The 19,368-nt window shown below is 53.6% G+C and overlaps 6 protein-coding genes across 6 annotated transcripts; 4 read left to right on the top strand and 2 right to left on the bottom strand.

Moving 5' to 3' along the window:
- Nucleotides 1-800: 800 nt before the first annotated feature.
- On the top strand, nt 801-2,015 carry P884DRAFT_202951 (glycosyltransferase family 32 protein; the record flags this gene model as incomplete). The annotated part of the gene is made up of 3 exons (XM_069438469.1): nt 801-1,115; nt 1,213-1,368; nt 1,458-2,015. The coding sequence occupies 3 exons, from the start codon at nt 801-803 to the stop codon at nt 2,013-2,015; spliced, it is 1,029 nt and encodes a 342-aa protein (XP_069296621.1).
- Nucleotides 2,016-2,565: 550 nt separating this feature from the next.
- On the bottom strand, nt 2,566-3,303 carry P884DRAFT_300728 (glycoside hydrolase family 61 protein; the record flags this gene model as incomplete). Its single annotated transcript, XM_069444796.1, has 1 exon — nt 2,566-3,303. One exon carries the CDS (start codon nt 3,301-3,303, stop codon nt 2,566-2,568), a length of 738 nt encoding a protein of 245 aa, XP_069296620.1.
- A 4,406-nt stretch (nt 3,304-7,709) lies between these two features.
- On the bottom strand, nt 7,710-9,557 carry P884DRAFT_270679 (uncharacterized protein; the record flags this gene model as incomplete). Its single annotated transcript, XM_069442371.1, has 6 exons — nt 7,710-8,166; nt 8,297-8,392; nt 8,478-8,595; nt 8,688-8,840; nt 8,980-9,214; nt 9,363-9,557. 6 exons carry the CDS (start codon nt 9,555-9,557, stop codon nt 7,710-7,712), a joined length of 1,254 nt encoding a protein of 417 aa, XP_069296619.1.
- A 2,767-nt stretch (nt 9,558-12,324) lies between these two features.
- Nucleotides 12,325-13,890, top strand: P884DRAFT_203180 (fumarate reductase/succinate dehydrogenase flavoprotein-like protein; the record flags this gene model as incomplete). The annotated part of the gene is made up of 2 exons (XM_069438484.1): nt 12,325-12,543; nt 12,634-13,890. The coding sequence occupies 2 exons, from the start codon at nt 12,325-12,327 to the stop codon at nt 13,888-13,890; spliced, it is 1,476 nt and encodes a 491-aa protein (XP_069296618.1).
- A 329-nt stretch (nt 13,891-14,219) lies between these two features.
- On the top strand, nt 14,220-15,592 carry P884DRAFT_278517 (uncharacterized protein; the record flags this gene model as incomplete). Its single annotated transcript, XM_069443192.1, has 4 exons — nt 14,220-14,768; nt 14,871-15,060; nt 15,243-15,359; nt 15,450-15,592. 4 exons carry the CDS (start codon nt 14,220-14,222, stop codon nt 15,590-15,592), a joined length of 999 nt encoding a protein of 332 aa, XP_069296617.1.
- A 2,648-nt stretch (nt 15,593-18,240) lies between these two features.
- P884DRAFT_203398 (glycoside hydrolase family 61 protein) lies at nt 18,241-19,269 on the top strand (the record flags this gene model as incomplete). Its single annotated transcript, XM_069438503.1, has 1 exon — nt 18,241-19,269. The coding sequence occupies one exon, from the start codon at nt 18,241-18,243 to the stop codon at nt 19,267-19,269; it is 1,029 nt and encodes a 342-aa protein (XP_069296616.1).
- Between the last annotated feature and the right edge of the window lie 99 nt (nt 19,270-19,368).

Below are 19,368 nucleotides of genomic sequence, written 5' to 3'. Positions count from 1 at the left end.
AGCAGCGCGCTCGATTCAGCTCGAACAGCTCGCCGGCCAATAGTCGAAAAAAAGTCGGATGTTACCGCATAATGAGCCGTAGCACATGGCGTGACACACACTTGCGGGATCCTCCAAGAAACCAGAAGCAGGTGTCCCGGGGATATCCGCGGGCTTGTGGACGGCAGATCGCGGAGGACATGTTGCTGTGAGCGAAACAGCGAGGGGATCCTGGCAGGGCTCGCACACACGTTTTTTTGCACCAGATGTGTTTGTGCTCGTGCCCAGGGTGCAGTGGCACCAATTGTTGATCAGTTGTAGCACATTGCTTGGATTGGGCACCCGGGTCCCGCACATATCTAGTGTAGTGCACCGCCGGTTTGTGGGGGCTGAGGCTTGGTGTGGATTGGAGAGAGGTGCCGACAGCAATCCGTAGGATACTACAGAGTAATCTGTGGTGTACTTTGACGTTGTATGCACATAACTAACTACATACGGAGTATTAACAAAGAACAGTTCTCCTCTAGTTGTCCGAAGTAATCCGTAGTATCTTGCGCATGAAACGATGCGACTTCCCCACTGCGTAACTAGTTATTTGTGAAACATGGGACGCGCGTTGCAGTGGCACAGCACAGCTGACCCACCCGCCGATGCCTTGGTGATCTGCAGCGCGCGGCCCGTGTGTGACCTGCCCATAACGTTAACTACCCCTGTCGAGTTAACGATGTACCAGGGGTCCAACTTCAACTTTCTTTCTTTTCAGATGACCGATAACAGGGTGCAATTTGGGGTCGCTGCCGCCGGCGAAAGTGCAGTACAAGATGCGCATCCCTCTTAGGCTGTCCTTCGCTCTCTGGGCCATTGCCCTCCTGGTCTTTCTCGGACATGCCATCTCGCGATTGCTCTTCTTCCGATCCCTCTTCTTCGAGCATTCCGGAATCCGCCTGACGCAACCCGAGGTCGCTACCGCCGCAGTGGACTCGGCCGGCCCCAGCAGTGCCCGCCGACAATACATTCCCAAGATTATCCATAATGTCTTCCACAATTGGCGTGAGCCCGGAAACGACACGCTGCCGGCGGACATGGCTGCTATGCGGCAGACCTGCATCGATACGAACCCGGACTTCGAATTCAAGGTGCGCATTCCGCATTCCGCATTCCTCATGACATCCGTGTTGTTTCAACCAACCAATCGACATCTCAGGCTATGTACTGACGCTCGGATGATTCCAGCTATGGTCCGAGAAAGAATCGCGAGAATTCATCGAGCGCGAGTACCCGTGGTTCTTGAAGACCTACGACGGTTACAGGTACCCCGTGCAGCGCGTCGACACGGTCCGGTACTTCCTCATGCAGCACTACGGTGGCATCTACATGGACCTGGACAACGTATGTGGACTCGTGGGCTTTTCTCGAGAACGCGGCCTCCTTCTCTTCCCCGTACCCTGCTAGGTAATGCTGACCTCTGCCTGACCCAGGGCTGCAAAACCGACCTGACCCCGCTCCTCTACTACCCCCTCTGGGTGACGGACGGCGGCCGCGGCGCGCTCAGCAACAACATCCTCGCCTCGCGGCCGGGCCACCCGTTCTGGCACCGCCTGACGCTGTCGCTGATCCCGTACGACTGGAAGTGGCCGCTGCCGTACGTCACCATCATGTACGCGAGCGGCCAGTGGTTCCTGACGGCCATCTGGGAGGAGTACCACGCGCTGCTCCCCAAGCCCGGTAGCAGCAGCGCCGCGGGCGCGGACGGGCACGGGTACGAGCACGAGCATCGCCTCTACCGCATCATGATGGACATGGCGCCCGGCGCGGACCCCTGGGTCTTCTTCTCCCACCAGGAGGGCGGCGGCGGGACGTGGAACAACTGGGACAACGAGCTGTTCGCCGCCATTGGCGACCACCTGCTCCTCTTCTTTGCCCTGCTCTTTGCCGGCATCTGGCTCGTGGCTTGGACCGCGCTCAGGTGCCTGCGCAGGTACCGCGCGGGCGGTTACACGCGCTTGAGCAAGCATCCCGGCAGCAGCGTGGTTTAAAGAGAGGAGGCCGGGGGAATTGAGGGAGGCCATGTTGCCTACCTTCCATGCTGCCGCGGCTGCCAGCTGGAGCTGGTAATTGGGCCGCTTGTCCGGCCAGCCGCAAGTGTGTGCCTGCGCCGCCTGCGCCGCCCCCTTGGGACCGTCATTGTCTACGCCACTACAAATACTGGAATCGGTCACGCACCAGACGACGCGCCATGTTATTCTTTTGCTGATGCCCTTCGACACGAGACAAAGGGCAAGCCTCGTTTCTCTTTTTACCGCTGGATACCCAATCATCTTATGAAGATCTCTTACCGGACAACAGGGACGTGCACTCTCAGGCTTCGGGTCAGACAGCTATACACAAAGGGTCTTCCCACGATGGCCTACTCTTGCACGCGGCTGCGTGTGGTGCGTTTCGTGACGACAATGGGATTATTATCGAACAAAACATCTAAGAACAAGAAGGGATGGTGAACAAAATACAGATCTATATCAGCAAATCAAGGGAGATTACTCGCGTCCCGCCTCCGATCAAGGTGCCCAAAACCCGGGCCGGAACCTCTCAGCTCCCATTCCAAGGCCGCGGCCCCGGGGCCACATACTGGCTGTCCTGACCGATGTAGATGTTAAAGTGGAGTCCTTTGTTATCGCAGGTATAGCCCTTGTTGAAGTCAAAGTTCTGGTCCGGCTTCTTGTCACCGCTGCCCGACACCTCCACCTGGACGCAGTTGGGGTACGACTCGGCGCCGCGGTTGGGGTGGGCCGGGTCGTCGCAGGCAAAGTCCGCCTGGTGCAGGGCCAGCAGCTCCTGGCGGATCAGGTACTTGCCCGGCGCAAGGGCCTCGGGCAGCGTCACGTCGACCTTGCCGCCGTTGTCGATCATCTTGATGGTCGCCCACTGCCCGCCGGTGAACCCTTCCTCGGCAAGCTTGCTCCAGATGGGGCCGGTCGGGTCCCCGGAGGGGTAGGCGGCGACGTAGGTCAGGATGGCGCCCTTGTGGGACGGGTCGAGGACGTAGTCGGCCGGGTCGTCCGGGTTGTCGTGCGCCCAGAGGAAGGTCAGCCTGTCGCCGGCCGCGGCCCTGACGAAGTCCGGGGCGGCCTTGGACCCCTGGGTGTTGCACACGATGGCGGCGCTCGAGAGGTCGCGCACGGGGTCGTTGGTCGCCGGCGAGCGGATGTACTTGTTGAGCCCGTCGCCCTGGTCTTTCCCGTCGAGAGAGACGCGGAACAGCCGGGCGTGAGCCGAGACGTGGCGCGCCAGGAGGGTGACGAGTGTGGCTAGGGTGAGGAGGAGCATTGGTGCATGTACTAGTATGTGTTGTGGTATGAGGTGGTGCGGGGGTGCTGGGGATCGGGTGGGTCTCGAGAAGGATTGGCAAGTGACCGGGGGGAGGAAACTGTTGTGGAAGTTATGGTGAAGTGCGTGGAGTTTGTCGGACATTACTGACGAGGGAGTTTTGGAGCCGGACCGGGGGGCTCGATCCGACTATATAGATAGATAGGGGCAGCCTTCCCTTCCAAGGGTGGCATGTTGGTGTTGGGTCGCAGGGAGGAGGGTTAGGTTCTCTCTAGGGTAGGGTAGTCTGTAGTCTCGACGCTCCTGGCCAGAGGATGCTCAACCTGAACTTGTGTGTATACGTGCCAATCTCCCCTTATTTCTGACACAGCGTCCAGAGGCTGGTCCCGCGGTTCCTGCTCACTAACTACCAGTAAGGTTGATTGTGGCACGATTGCTGTTTCGCCGAACCTTTTCCCTGAAAATTCCTGCAACGCAGGACCGCTATTGACATGTTTCAAATTGCAAGATCCATTGGACGTTTCGAGATTCGAAACCTCGTCGAGATTGGGACGAGGAGGATGATGGGACATCGCCGTTGGCAGAGTGGGGCCGCCGACCCGAGCCGGAGGCCGTCATCTCGGTGGGGCCGGGCACCAGAAGCCAAGGAGAGAATCAAAACGGCCCGCGCCCGCCCCGGCCCCAGACGGCCATCTCTCTTATTTTAGGGCTGGTCCGCCACCCCATTAGCCAGGGTATGCTCCGCCATCATTCTACGCACGCAAACGACACCAAGTGCACTTGCTGGAGTGCAATACAACCGTCAATGTGCCGGAATTAGACACGTCGTCAACTTTCTTCTCTTTTCTCTCTCCCTTTTTTTTCCCTTTCCGCTTTGAGTCCCCGATTTACGGAGTACGAGACTAATTAATCATGTGTGTGGGTCGAGCGCCGGGTCCCGTCAACCGCGTTTCCGAGTCCGAACTGACTGCCTAACGGGGCCGACCTTATCCGGTGCAACTTGGCGTTTCGCCCGTTTTCGTCGGAGGTGTTCTCCCAATTACTGCTAGCGCCATCTTACTCGGGCATTGGCTCAGTGTGCCGCGGCTATTGGCCCTGGCGGCACGGTTTGAGGCCGAAGCAGGTTCTAGCTCCGATATAGTTCGGACCTTACCTACCTTACATAATTACCCAGTGGTTAGTTGCTGACTAATTAGTTCAGGACTACCACCTATCTCCCGACAGGTGGGGCCAAAACCCCCGGACATGCCAATATAGCCGGACAGGTACGCGTCCAAATCCGTGTCCAATTTTACCAGCCAACTCCCTATACTCGAAGACATAACCACTGCCACAAGCCCAGTTGAACCTACTCTCCTATATACGATGCCTCTGACTAACCAAATCCAGGAACCGGCTAGTATACGGGCCGCCAAATAGCTCCTTGCCGCTCAAGCTCGCCACCAAACCAGCCGTTTACCCTATAGAAAGTAACCTAGTATTTGGCACGTGGCTTAGCTATTCAAGACTAGAAAGACCTAGGTTAGCCGGCACTTAAAGTCTTTAAAGGATACTAGACTTCTAGCTACTAGTAGTAACATAGTTAGAAGACCTTGGTCGCTTCGAAACGATAAAGATTCTACCCTCGAAGGATATATATATTAGCTTATCGAATCTGGTTCTCTTGCTACTAAAGATCTTCTCTAGGATGCTACTAACCGTTTATAGGTATATCATGATCCTCCCTGCCTTCCTATTAATAAGTATTAGTAGTTATATTAGAAATAGGATTATCTATAGTTTTAGCTAATATTCTTTAAATTAGTTGAAGTAAATTAACTCTTAGCTAAGTAGTAGGTAGAAGAACTAGAGATGTTCTTTAATAAGCTTAAGGATATTATTAAAAGCTTTAAGATTACTATATCTAGTTATTAGAATATAGATAAGACTAGATATATACTTATACTATTAAATAGGTAGTTTAAGATCTTAATAGTTAAAATGGATAAGAAGAAGAAGGTTAGTATCTTCCTCTTTTCTAAGTATTAGTTTAGAATAAGTGTTAGTTTAGAATACTAACTATAATATTTTATTAGCTAGAGATTTTAGACCTTTATAACTAAGAGTTAATAAATATAATTAGCGCTAGAAATGCTATTAGTAATATTATCCTAGTATTCTATATCTTTAAATAGTAGCTATTAAAAGATTAGGATATTAAAGGTCTTAATAAGGAGATATAATTCTATAAGTCAGAGATAGTATTTAATAATACTAAGATTACGATAGATTAGATATAATATTTTAATAAATACTCCTTTGCTATCTATACCAAGTTCTAATAATATAGTATAAGCTTTAAGGAATAGTTTAGTTATAATTATTATAACTATAGTCCTACTCTTAGTATATACTTTATTAACCTAGATAACATTACCTTTAAAGATTTAATCTATATATCTATACTATTAGAAGAATATATATACTAACTACTTATCCTAGATAACTTTATAGGATATTATAATCTTAAACTTTACAAATACTACCTCTTGTTTAATATTATTATTATCTTCCTCCCTCCCTATTTAATATACTTTATCTAGCTAATAGATATAAGAGTCTTTTACTATCTTAAGGAAGTATATTAATAATATCTCTAATAGGTAATTTAAAATAACGATCTTATATTTACCTAGATAGACTTTATTAAAGGATTCTAGGAAATCTAAGATACTAGTTTTAAACACTAAAATATTATAATAGGATTCGAAAAGACTAATCTTTTTCTACTAAACTAACGTATTATAATAGACTAGATTAGGGAAAAAGTATTATCTAATATAAGCATTAGATATTCTATAATAATTCCTAATAATAAGTAATAGGTATATATAAAAAAAGGTATTAACTATATTTAAAAGTAGTATCTTAAGCTTTTTAGTTTACAAATATAAGAATACTTTCAAGATATTATATTAATAGTTAATAAGGGTTAACTAGTATATAAATATCTAAATAACTTTACTAAGGATAAGAGAGCCTATCTAATTATACTATCTACTAAGAAAATATAAGGCTAACTTATTAAGCTAACAAGAAAGGTTATAATAAGTATAACTATCTAGTAGATTTAATAGTTTTAAGAGATCTAAGCTTAGAAGAGCACTAAGGTAATTCGAGATATTAGCTAAAAAGCTACCTATATTACTATTAAGTAGATTAAATAAGAGTATAAGAAAGAATACAAAGTCTAGAAAAGGCGTCTAGAGAACAAGATTCCTAGTACTAATAGGTATCGCCTTTGTATAGTAACCTTTACCAAATTCCTAGAAAAGACTAATAAGAATAACTATCTTCCTCTTAACGATAACAACCCTCTCTAGGTTCTACTAAAGGAATGTTAACTACTAGTATTTTTTAACTTTAGAGATAGAAAAGAAGTCCTAATCCCCTAGTTAGCTAAGAAGCCATTATTAGAAGTCAAACTCCTATCCCCTAAACGTCCTAGGATATAGATTAGTAGTACGATTATAATATTAATTAACGATAGCAATAATAATAGATTTAACTTTATAAATAGTAAAGATAGGTAAGAAGAGGATATCGAGTCATTATCTCTATCTAGGGTTAAGAAGGAGTCTCTATATATAGCTATTATTAAGGATATTAGGAGGTTTAAAAAGCGATAAGCCTATAAGTCTATAGTAGTAATAGTAAGGATAAAAGATAATAACTATTACTAGGAGGCTAAAAGAGAAGGTATAAGAGAAGGTACTACTATAATTAAGAGCGTTAAGAGCGATAGGGATAGGGGGTATAATATAGAGGGAGAGGGAGACAAAGGCGAGTTATATAACCCGTTGTTTGACTAGTTATAACCAGGTGGAATTGAATTTTACTACGTTTTTGAGCTTTTTAGAGCCTAGTTTATAATTGAACTATTTATAGCTATTTGAGGCTGTTATTACGATGGTAATTGAACTTGATGGTACCTTTTGCAAAGACGTGATTGTATGGGAAATTTGGTGGCGATGTGTCTGGCTATATTGGCATGTCTAGGGGTTTTGGACAGGTGGTAGTCCTGAACTAATTAGTCAGCAACTAACCACCGGGTATTGGATAGTAAGATGAAGTGAAGTTTGGTTAGTTGGACGTTGCGTTCATGCACCTCGCTTAACCGCGCTGATAATGTGGTTTGTGATCACGAATTCAAGGTTGGATATACCTCTAGGCATGGAAACATATACTGTACAAAAAAAAAAAAAAAAAGAAGAAGAAAGAACCTCGCCTTTTAGAAATACCCCCTTAACCCCTGACCTGTTCCGGATGGTGCCGGAAAGAAATCAAACCGGTAAATACAAACATAAGAAAAGAGGCCGCGTCTCGCGTCGTCCCTCAGTTACAGAAACAGGTTGCAAAGTCTGGTTTTATCCTGGATTGCTGTACCGCACACTGACGTTTCTCGTCATGACGATACCGCGAGAAGCGTCCTTCTTCTGCAGGATGATCTCCTCGCTGTTGGCGTCGGAGGGCACGGCATCGACGGTCTCGGCGGCCGAGAGGCGCGGCGAGCCGGCCCGCCGCGTCCCGGCCGCTTGGACGCTGGTGACGACCTGGGGGTCCCCCGTGGGCGAGGCGTTGTGCTTGGTGCGCAGCTCGAAGTCGCCGTCCAGGGGGCTCTCGTCGGCGGCCCGCCGCCGGTTCGCGTACTTGCTGCCGATGGTGTCGACGCCGATCGGGGTGCGGCCGCCGCGCCCGTTGCTGCGCCCGTACGGCGTGCTCGGGTACGAGTACGCGGCCGAGCTGTTGATCTTGAGCATGCGCCCGACCAGGGGCTTGAGGAAGGAGGCGCAGGCGGCGATGATGCCGATGTTGAGCTGGAGACTGCACGTAATTGCAATTACGCGCGCAGGGGGAACGGAACCGTGTCAGCATGCGACACATAGCCTCGATTCGCAGTTTGTAATAATAGCGCTTGTGGTTTGTCCGTAATTAAGCGTAGCATTGCACTCACTTTTCCCAGAAGTGTACCCAATAGTCGAAGATGGCATCGGGGTCGCCCCCGGTCGTGAGCATGTAGACGGCCTTGAGGATGCCCATCAGAACAGCGCTGTAATTAAACGAGATTGCCGATGGTCAGCAAAGGAGACCCTCTAAGAGACGGACCCAGCATTGTTCATGTGTATTTGACGTACAGGTATCCCAGGTTGAGGATGCCAATCACATAGAGCCGTACCCGGAGCTTCATCTTGAGCTTCCAGATGATGGGAATAGGCAGCGCTCCGAGAACGACGTCGGTGAAGATGTTGCAGGCTGAAGGACTTTGTCAGAACAGAGAGATCCACGCCATGCAGGCGACCATGTTGACGACCACCAGCAGGGAAAGGATGAAGAATCAAACTCACAGATGTTCCAGTACACCAAGTTCACAAACACGGTGAAGGATTTACACCGGGGATCGAACGGGTTCATCCATTGAAATTCCCACCAGCCCGAGTAAGGGGTGCAGTAAATAAAGAGCCAGGCAATTGCCTGGATCGAGTACAACACGACGAATGCTGCAACCAGGGTGTCAGATTCTTAAACCGCCCCCCCCCCCCCCCCCCCCCCCCCCCCAAGAAAAAAGGGCCGGAAGAAGAAGAAGATCAGAATAACAAAATGAAGATGATGCAGAACAGGAAAAGAAATCAAACATACCCATAACCGCAAAGAGAGAATAGCGGTACCACTTTAGGTCCCTCTTGAGTCGTAGCAGACTGATGGCCATGGAGATTCTCAGCAGGCCCATGGCGACGCCGTCGGAGAAGACGGTCTTCCAGAAGGTGATTTTCTCAAATTTGATGCGTTCCTCGACCGGTACCACCAGCCCGTGGCGGCCGAGGCCGTGGGGTATCTGAAGGACCAAACAGATCCACGACATGAGCGCGAGAGCCTGTAGGGTTAATTATTATTGCGAAGATTACAGGTCAGCCAAAGAGAAAAAAAAAATAAAAAAATAAAAGAGAAAGAGAGAGAGCAGAAATCTGATGATGAAGTGTGTTGAATGTCCCATGTAATCATTCATCCAATAATACGCTTACACATGCGACAACGATGAGTCCGTCGTCGGGCCCAAAGGCCCGGACCATGAAGACGCGGACATAGAGGCGCAGCGAGACGAAGGTGAGGGCGATGAAGTGGAAGACGCCGACGATGCCAACGATGCGGGCCGCGTTGCTCGCGTTGACGTACTCTGGCGGGAAGCTCGAGGGATCCGGAAGCGCGGTGGAAGACATGTTTGTTTGACTTCTTTTCTCCCCTGTATCTCCCCCACCCGCCCTCTCTTTTGAGGCTGGTTTTTTATTTTCTCGTCTTGATTAGCGTCCGTTGTTGTCGTGGTCGTCGTGATCGCTGTCGTCTCTCTCGGGTATGGGGCAACGATCGAGATGTGCTAATTAACGGGTACGCGACGGGCGGCTCCTTGTACTGTAATTACATGATGCCCTGGGGTATTGATATCCCGACTCTCTCAGATCACGCCCACATTCTCTCCCAGTGGTGGGACCAAGGCGGGTTTTAAGAAGAATGAAACGAAACCAAATGCGGCCAGATTCTCTCCCCGTTCCATCACTCGGTTCGGGTACTGGCGTAAATAGACCGTAGCGACCTTAATTAATTACCTTACTGCTGAGCACATACATACTAGACAAAACCCGCCTTTGGGGGCGTCTTTCCGTCTTGTTACCCGAGGGGTCCCTTCCTTTCCTCCCTTGCAGTAGTGTGTGTACTACACTGGGCTCTGCGCTGAGATGCTTCCGGCTGCCACCCTGTGCGGTGTCCACCTGCTCGATGAAGGATAGACTTCGAGACCTGGTGCAGTAGTGCCTACTACAGTAGACTAAAGGCAGCTAGCCTCCTAGCCAGCTAACATAACACTCCCGAGGGGGAGAAGGGGGATGCGCCAGTTCGGCCTTGTTGCCGGCCGACAAGGGTTACATCTGCCCGTCTGAACATGAACATTGGAGACCCCCGTACCTGAACCGACCTCGAGGTTTTGCTTACTAGTATTCTACAATAATAGTACACGACCACAAAAGTAGGATATGTAATTCGCATACCCATCTGCCCCTCTGTTCTGCATTCTGAATAATTATATGCCTAACTTTTGGAGCGGTACCTAGCGCCCAATGGGGATGAGAAACACCTAACTTACGCAGAGGACCTACGTGCAAAGAAGGATGCAATTGTTGAGAGTGGTTGCCATTGTCCTCGGACCCTGATGTTACACTGGTGTGGCGTGGTGCTACTACTCTGATGCATCTCGCGCCGAAGCAAGGGGGTTCTTGGGGGTTCGGGGTCGTTGCGGTTCCCTTCCCATCCTTGGACTGCAGCGTAGTAGTCCGGAGAATACAAAGTTACACACATGTGCATGCATGTGCTCGGTTCGGCATGTTGCGTGCACTTTATGAGCTTGTCTGCACCATTGCGGTCATTGCCGATGTGATGGTTGCGGGCATGTCGGTGTCTTCGCGTCTTCGGATCTCTCGGCGTCCATGCTAGTGTAATCCGTAGTGTATGTATGTATGTACAGTACATACGGATTCGGTATGCAGGCGCGCCTTAACTTTGCCTAGTGTACGGATTAATTACTGCGTGTCTTTGAAGTTGGTATGTTGATTCGGTAGACGGGCAACCATTTTTTGGACCCCACTGTATTGTATAAGCGAAGGGCGCCCTCCCACGTCTGCAAACAGGGGGGTCTTGATCCGAACCCAAACGATAATGCGACCTGGCAACGCATGATTTATTCTGGGCTGGCATATATCGCCTATTCCGAGTTTGTCCTTCAATCATACATACCTCGGTAGTACATACGTATATATATGCGGTACCTTACTAGTGGATGCCGCAAGCTTGAAGGAGGAACACGGAAGAGAGGAAACAAGGTTTAAAAAGCACACAAGACCAAAATGGAGAGGATCAGCGCCGTTGATGTTGCCGCTGCCGCTGCCGCTGCCGCTGCCGCTGCCGCCGCCGCCGCCGATCGGACCGTTGAGCGATCGAAGACCAAGATCGAAGATCGGGGGATTCCCTTGGCTTCGGTTTGTTGAGCCGCTGCGGGGTTCTCGAATGAGCCCAGCTCGCTTGCTCTCCTTCCGTACACTAGTGTAGAAATACTCCGTAGTGTAGGCTAAATCCTTGGCGCCACTCCGCTCACAGCGTACACTAGCGCTCTCACTAGCGTTTTGGAGTGGGGGGCGGCGGCGGTGAGCCACGAGGTAGCATCGCACCTGCTTCCAGCATTCGAACTCCGCGCTGGGGATGCCCGCCGCGTTGCTTGCAATCTCCGATCCCCCTCCTCGGACACAATTCCTGGCACGCTGGTGGTGCGATTCTGCCCTCCCCAAGCCGTATGCGACAATATCTGTTTACGCCGTGCCTCGGGTTCTCTGCCTGCTTGGGTTATTACTTGGTTATCTATTATTAATTATACTTGTATATACGGATTATAATATTAGGGGTGCTGGCTGTGCAAGTGGCTGAAGATAAGCAGCCCCTGGCCTAAGTCCAAATGCCTATCGATTACTCGGTAGTGTACCGACGTATTGGATGTACACTAAGCTGGCCCTCTGTATGTAACTACCTACGTACTAGTACTATGTAGTAGGTAATTTCTGCTTCCAAGACCGGCATGTAACAGTATGAGCCGGACTACGCCTAATCTGGACCCGGTGGGTGGGAAACAACAAAAGGGGAAGGGAGAGGTTGACCCTCTCTTTCTCTCTTCTCTCCTCCCTCCTCCTCTTGATTATTATTAGAAGGCCTAACGGTTAGGTGTTCGTTCCTCCGCGCGACTCTGTGCGCTGCATTGCAACCGTTCTTTTCCGGGATCTGCTTGCTCACTCACTCGCAGTCCCTTCCGCTCATTTATCCGTCACTCATTTAGTCCAGCACACCTGCAACGGCACAACGCTCTGTTGAAGAGAGAGAGAGAGGGAGAGAGAGTAAGAGAGGGTAAGAGAGAGAAGAGTGAGAAACAGAAGTGATAGACAGGAGAGAAAGATGCAGCATCTCGTGCGTGTCGGGGTCAGCCTCGGCTTCCTTGCGGCGACAGCGGCGACAGCGGCGACAGCGGCGGCCGCTACGATCGGCGGCAAGTGCACCAACACCATTGTGCGCGACGTTGCCGTCATCGGTGGCGGTGCCTCCGGTGCCCACGCTGCAGTCTGGCTGCGCGACAATGGTTACAGCGTTGTGGTCGTCGAGAAGGCCGACCGACTGGTGAGTCCCTTGTTGTTCCCTTCCCTCGGATGTTGTCTTCTGTAATTATAATTAGTGCTCTCTGCTGACCATCCCCCCCCCCCCCCCCAGGGCGGCCACACCAACTTCTACAGGGACCCGGTCACGGGCAAAGACATCAATGTCGGGGTGCAGGCCTGGATGGAGTACAAGGACAGCTTCGAGTTCCCCAAGCGCATGAACGTGTCGACTAGCGGGTCCATGTCCTTCACGCCCAACACGGCCCAGTACATCGACTTCACGACGGGGCTGCCCGTGGCGGGCTACAAGGCGCCCGCGACCGAGGAGATGTACGCGGCCCTGCAGAGGTACCTCGACGTGCTCGAGAAGTACGAGGACATGGTGCTTCCGGGCTTCTTCAACTTCCCCGAGCCGGGCGCCATCCCCGAGGACCTGCTCATGCCCTTCGGCGAGTTCGTCGCCAAGTACAACCTCGAGGCTGCCGTCCCCCAGATCTGGGACTCGACCGCCCAGGGCCTCGGCGACACCATGAACGTGCCGACCCTCTGGGTCATCCAGGCCTCGGGCGTCCCCATGGTCCGCGCCCTGCTGGGCCAGGCCGCCGCCGCCGTTCCCGCCTCGGGCCGGCTGTACGACCTGTTCGGGAGCATCGCCGACTTCCTCGCCGACGACGTCCTCTACTCGAGCACCGTCGTCTCCTCCACCCGCTACGACGCCCGCAGCCCCAAGAAGGGCGTCTCGCTGACCGTGAGGGGCCCCGGCGGCAAGCTCACCTGCGTCGAGGCCAAGCGGCTGCTCGTCTCGATCGAGCCGACGCTGGCCAACATGGCCCCCTTCGACCTCGACCCGTCGGAGCTGACGATCCTGTCCAAGTTCCAATACACCACCGTCTACGCCGGCATCCTCCGGCACCCGGCGCTGCAGACGCTCAACGCCTACACCGGCCGCACCACCGGCGCGGCCTCGCTCAACTACACCGCCTTCCCCGTGGCGCCCCAGGTCGGCCGCATCGACTACGTCGGCGACACCCAGGACCTGTTCCAGTTCACCGCCGTCGGCACCGCCGCCGACACGTCCAAGATCATGCAGGCGCTCCTGTCCGGGTCCATCGACGCCATGATCGCCGCCGGCACCCTCCCGGCCGCGCCCAGCGGCAGCAGCGTCGACTACGCCATCTTTGCCGACCACGGCCCCATGCACGCCCGCGTCTCGGCCGCCGACCTCCGCGCCGGCTTCATCCAGCAGCTCTACTCCCTCCAGGGCCGCCGCAACACCTTCTACACCGGCGCCGCCTTCTCCGCCGGCTTCTCCACCGTCCTGTGGGAGTTCAACAAGGTGCTGCTGCCCAAGGTGGTCAAGGGACTCTGAGCTGGGGGTATTAATCAAAGGGGAGGAGGGAACGTGTAATTGATTTAATCAAAAATAGTGTAGGAAGGCAAACCGAGTCGGGCCTTGCTGAGAATCCATTGACCGACCTGTTTACCTAATTAATTACCGTACCAACCCAAGATAATTAAGGCAATTAGCGCTTGTAGTTATTAGTATTTCTTCTTGGTACTCGAGTTAGTCCTCACTCACAGAGTATTAGATGACGTAGCACGTAACAATGAATTGCAGTTGGCCTTCTGCCCTAATTAATTACCTAGTTACGTAGTTACCCACCCGGTACTTGGCGATTCAAACGATCCAGTTCCATCATGGCCGGGCAGAACAAGTACGGTTTCGAGACGACGGGCTCTCAGCTCGTCCAGGAGCTGGCCCCGCACATCCGCGGCAAGGTCATCCTGACGACGGGCGTCTCGCCCAACAGCCTCGGGGCCGAGTTCGTGCGCGCCATCGCCGTGGCCGGGCCGGCGCTGCTGATCCTGGCCGGGCGCGACCTCGCCAAGGTCCGGCAGACGGCCGACGCCGTCGCCGCCGCCCGCCCGGACGTGCGCACGCGCCTTCTGGCGCTCGACCTCGCCTCCCTCTCCGCCGTGCGCGCCGCCGCCGCCGAGCTCAACGCCTGGGCCGACGTGCCCGCCATCGACGTCCTCGTCAACAGCGCCGGCATCATGGCCCTCCACCGCTACGAGACCACCGCCGACGGCTTCGAGCGCCAGTTCGGCACCAACCACCTCGGCCACTTCCTCTTCACCAACCTCATCATCTCCAAGCTCCTCGCCGCTCCCGCTCCCAGGGTCGTGAGCGTCAGCAGTGCGGGCCACCGGTTGAGCTCGATCCGGTGGGGTGACTTGGATTTCCACGTGCGTCTTCCTTTTTTTTTTTTCTCTTCTTCTTCTTTTTGATTTCTTTCCCTCCTCTCTGTTTTCGACAAGACACGAGAGAGAGAGGCTGACTGAAAACAGGGGGGAGAGAACTACAACAAGTGGCACGCCTACGGCCAGTCCAAGACGGCCAACATGCTGCTCGCCGTCTCGCTGGCCGAGAAACTCGGGCACAAGGGCCTGCGCGCCTTCAGCGTGCATCCCGGCGCCATCGGCGGGACTAACTTGGGCCCCCACCTGGACTGGGATGGGGGTGAATTTGCCGGCTTTCGTATGTCCAACTTTTTTTCTTTCTTTCTTTACACAATTCCCGACCTACCACATCCCCCACTTTCTCCCCCTATTCTTTTTTCTGATTATTCTCCCTTCTTTTTTCTCGCATCCTTTATCAGACGCGGCACGTTATATATATATATACATGTGAAACTTAGCTGTGTCTAACGGCCTCCGTAGAAGCTCTAGACAGGGCCCTGGGGAACGAAGAGGGCTGGCATACTGGCTTTCAGTTTAAGAACATCGACCAGGGCATAGCCACCTACGTCTTTGCCGCTTTCCATCCCAGCCTGGAAGGTAACTCTCCCCTCTCCCCTCTTCCCTCAACTTCCTCAACTTGATTCTGCCTCGGGACTGTCTCATGCGGTGATCCTGACCGAGGAACAGATCATAACGGAGATTACCTCCTCGATTCCCATATTGCCGATCCCTGGGTCGACCCGGTCAAGCCGTGGGCCACGAGCCCTGTCGAAGCAGAGAGGCTATGGAAGCTGAGCGAGAAGCTGGTCGGGCAGGAGTTCCAGTATTAATTAATAACCACGCGGGCCTTTCCATCCCGCAAGCTGGTTGTTGCACTTTTTTGTCTCAAGTTCGAAAGCTTCAATCGCTGAATGTATGATACTCACCAAGTCGTGGTTAACTAACTGTGGACGGTTCTCCACTCCTCAAATACAACAACTATAGATGATTTACGTGGCCAATGAGTCAATCGGCAGGTTGCTTGCCGACGTTAATAACGATATCATTGGCTGCTGACGGGGAGACCGACCACTTAGTGGTATTACTGTAGTCTGTACCTCACCTAAGACACTAGGGGAGTGTGAGACTCGTGAGCGGACTATAATAACTCGGCCTCCCTGAGATAATAGTGGATTCAGAGGAAGATATTTATCCACATTATCTCGGTCTTACTGCCTTGCAGCAAGCATATTAATTACCCGGGTATTCATCCAAACCCCCAATTCAAGCAAGGTCGTTCACTGAGCTTTCAGGTTGATGACAACGGGCAGCGCCCACAACTCCAGCGCCATGGCCTCGTCTCCGACTCGGACGGTCATACTGTCGCCGCTTGACCAATAATTGTATGCCCGGTATCATCCACACAAGCTTGTTTCTCATTTTCGAGACACCCAACCCACCGGACGCGGTCGAGAAGCTGGGAGCCGGCCTGCAAGAGCTTAACCGCCGCCTTCCTTACCTCAGAGGCCGTGTTTTCACCACGGATGGCGGCCGAGTGGGACTACGATGGTCCCCAACAGACCAGGACGTCGTCCTTCAAGAAATGCCTGGTCAGGGGGGGACCCTTGGCCGGAACGAGCTTCACCCAGCTGTAGGCCGGAGGCGTGCCGTTGCACTACTTTCCCGCCACACTCAGACCGCTCCCGGCATTGAACGTGTATTGGCATTGAATACGGAGGATATGACGGCGCTCGAGCGGGATCCTGTCTGGGCGAGGCGAGTTTCCTTGCTTGACAGCGAACGGGGGCTCAGGGTGCGATACGCTTGGGTCGCCACTCGGCGGCTTCAACACAAGCGTGCGGATAGCTCCCCTCGTGTGCATGTCTGATGTATGCATGTCCGACGCGGGCTACCTTCGTTATCGAGTTCCACCTCGTGAGGTCGCGGTCATCTCTTGCAACGCCACGTCGCGTCGCTTGGGAGGGTCGGTTGAGCTCTTGCACTTCTTGGATTGCGCAATGGCCGAGGAAGGAGGAAATTCCGTTGACTGATAGACTCGACCTACGGGCTGCCCGCAAAGAATTTGTCACATGTTTGTCAGCGAAAGGTTGGCGTTCGGGGCGGTTGGAGTTCGTCCCGAGTTTCCGCAGAGTAGTCTTGTTCGTCTGCGAAGCCGGTGACGCCAGTGGTCATTTTCCCACGCTAGCATTTGTAGTTCTCGGTGACTGAGCGCAAAATCTTGGTCAAGAGGTAGCGTGCGGCTTGGTATGCCACCAATGGATCTCGGGTCCGGCCGTTCCTTCCCCTTCTGGAAGTCCTGAGCAGCCCGCCCCTCCCCACCCCCCCCCCCCCCCCCCCCCCCCCCCCCAAAAAAAAAGGCAGTCACTGGCAGGACTCGCGGGGGCCTTGGCACTGGCAATGGGACGGCGCGCCACGGCGGCCCCGATCAAGATCAACCAACCTCTTCCGTTCTTGCATTTTCCACTCTTCCACCAACCGGCTCAGCAACCGAGCGCCTCATCTCTCACTACTACCGAGCCGCTGCAAGTCGGTATTGCGTCCTTGGCGACCCGTTTTCTCTGCTTAATAGATACAAGTATATTGCGGGTTCCCGTCGCTCGGGTCGTCGTTAAATGAGGACCTCGACGTCCGCCCCTTGACTCCTGTTACGGTGGCTTCTGCGTCCTTTTGCCTGAATTCACCGATGGCGGTATGTGGACCTCCAAACCGGGGCCGATTGGAACACAAGGTTGCATTTCCCCAGAACCACCCTTGCTTCCCGAGTGGGCGCTCTGCGCCGCAGCGGACAAAGACTCCCGCATTACCTAAAGCAGAATGGCGCGAGGTCCGGTTTCCGGGAAACCGCCTTGCCTCCCTATCGATGATTGACCACATGGATTGGTCGATGCTCCTCCCCGGGCCTTCACAGATCCCCTGAATTCCAACCTCGACAACGGTCAGGTCTCCAAGAGACGGGGGGTAGAAGCCCGTGCCCCGAGGGAGAATCTCCATCAAGCAACCACAGATGCCAGGCCGTCTTGGATGTTGCAACCGTTAGCCTCGCGCTCTCCCTCCCAGAACCGTGGCATGGAACGAACCCCTTGGAAGGTCTCGACACATCCCCAGGTTTCCTTGTTTCCACACCTTGCAGCATGCCCTCCACCATGATGTCGAGCACGGGGACACTCATGTTACCCCTGCGGCTGCATGCCGAGACGGACGGACGGCCCTGCTCATCTCGTGGCCCGCCTTTGCCGCTCCGATATCCCGGCTCGTGTCTGTTTCCATCGGTTGGCGGCCATGGCCCTGGTTGACGACACTGCAGTGTGCCGCGACTTGGCAGGCATCTTAGTGGCTCACACCTGGTCTGGTTATAAAAGGGTCACTTGGAACCCCAGCCGGAGACCCGGGAGCTTCACCAGTCGACCGTCAGCCCACAACCCGTGTCTGTCCCAAGCCATACCATCGTCTCTTGACTGGTTCTGGAAACGTAATCGACATGTCCAAGGCCTCTGCCCTCCTCGCTGGCCTGACGGGCGCGGCCCTCGTCGCTGCCCATGGCCATGTCAGCCACATCATCGTCAACGGTGTCTACTACAGGAACTACGACCCCACGACAGACTGGTACCAGCCCAACCCGCCAACAGTTATCGGCTGGACGGCAGCCGATCAGGACAACGGCTTCGTTGAACCCAACAGCTTTGGCACGCCAGATATCATCTGCCACAAGAGCGCCACCCCCGGCGGCGGCCACGCTACCGTTGCTGCCGGAGACAAGATCAACATCGTCTGGACCCCCGAGTGGCCCGAATCCCACATCGGCCCCGTCATCGACTACCTAGCCGCCTGCAACGGTGACTGCGAGACCGTCGACAAGTCATCGCTGCGCTGGTTCAAGATTGACGGCGCCGGCTACGACAAGGCCGCCGGCCGCTGGGCCGCCGACGCTCTGCGCGCCAACGGCAACAGCTGGCTCGTCCAGATCCCGTCGGACCTCAAGGCCGGCAACTACGTCCTCCGCCACGAGATCATCGCCCTCCACGGTGCTCAGAGCCCCAACGGCGCCCAGGCCTACCCGCAGTGCATCAACCTCCGCGTCACCGGCGGCGGCAGCAACCTGCCCAGCGGCGTCGCCGGCACCTCGCTGTACAAGGCGACCGACCCGGGCATCCTCTTCAACCCCTACGTCTCCTCCCCGGATTACACCGTCCCCGGCCCGGCCCTCATCGCCGGCGCCGCCAGCTCGATCGCCCAGAGCACGTCGGTCGCCACTGCCACCGGCACGGCCACCCTTCCCGGCGGCGGCGGCGCCAACCCTACCGCCACCACCACCGCCGCCACCTCCGCCGCCCCGAGCACCACCCTGAGGACGACCACTACCAGCGCCGCGCAGACCACCGCCCCGCCCTCCGGCGATGTGCAGACCAAGTACGGCCAGTGTGGTGGCAACGGATGGACGGGCCCGACGGTGTGCGCCCCCGGCTCGAGCTGCTCGGTCCTCAACGAGTGGTATTCCCAGTGTTTGTAAGGGAGATCGTTGCCGGCGAGAAAGGGATTCATGATGATGATGATGATGATGATGTGATGTAGTTCGAGATTGGGATGTAGCTACACACATCTTAGGTTT

Source organism: Thermothelomyces heterothallicus (assembly GCF_042370625.1).
Source record: "Thermothelomyces heterothallicus CBS 202.75 unplaced genomic scaffold P884_scaffold_15, whole genome shotgun sequence".
NCBI lineage: Eukaryota > Fungi > Ascomycota > Sordariomycetes > Sordariales > Chaetomiaceae > Thermothelomyces > Thermothelomyces heterothallicus.
The sequence above is the reverse complement of the archived record's forward strand: the minus strand, read 5'-3'. Positions and strand labels throughout refer to the sequence as shown.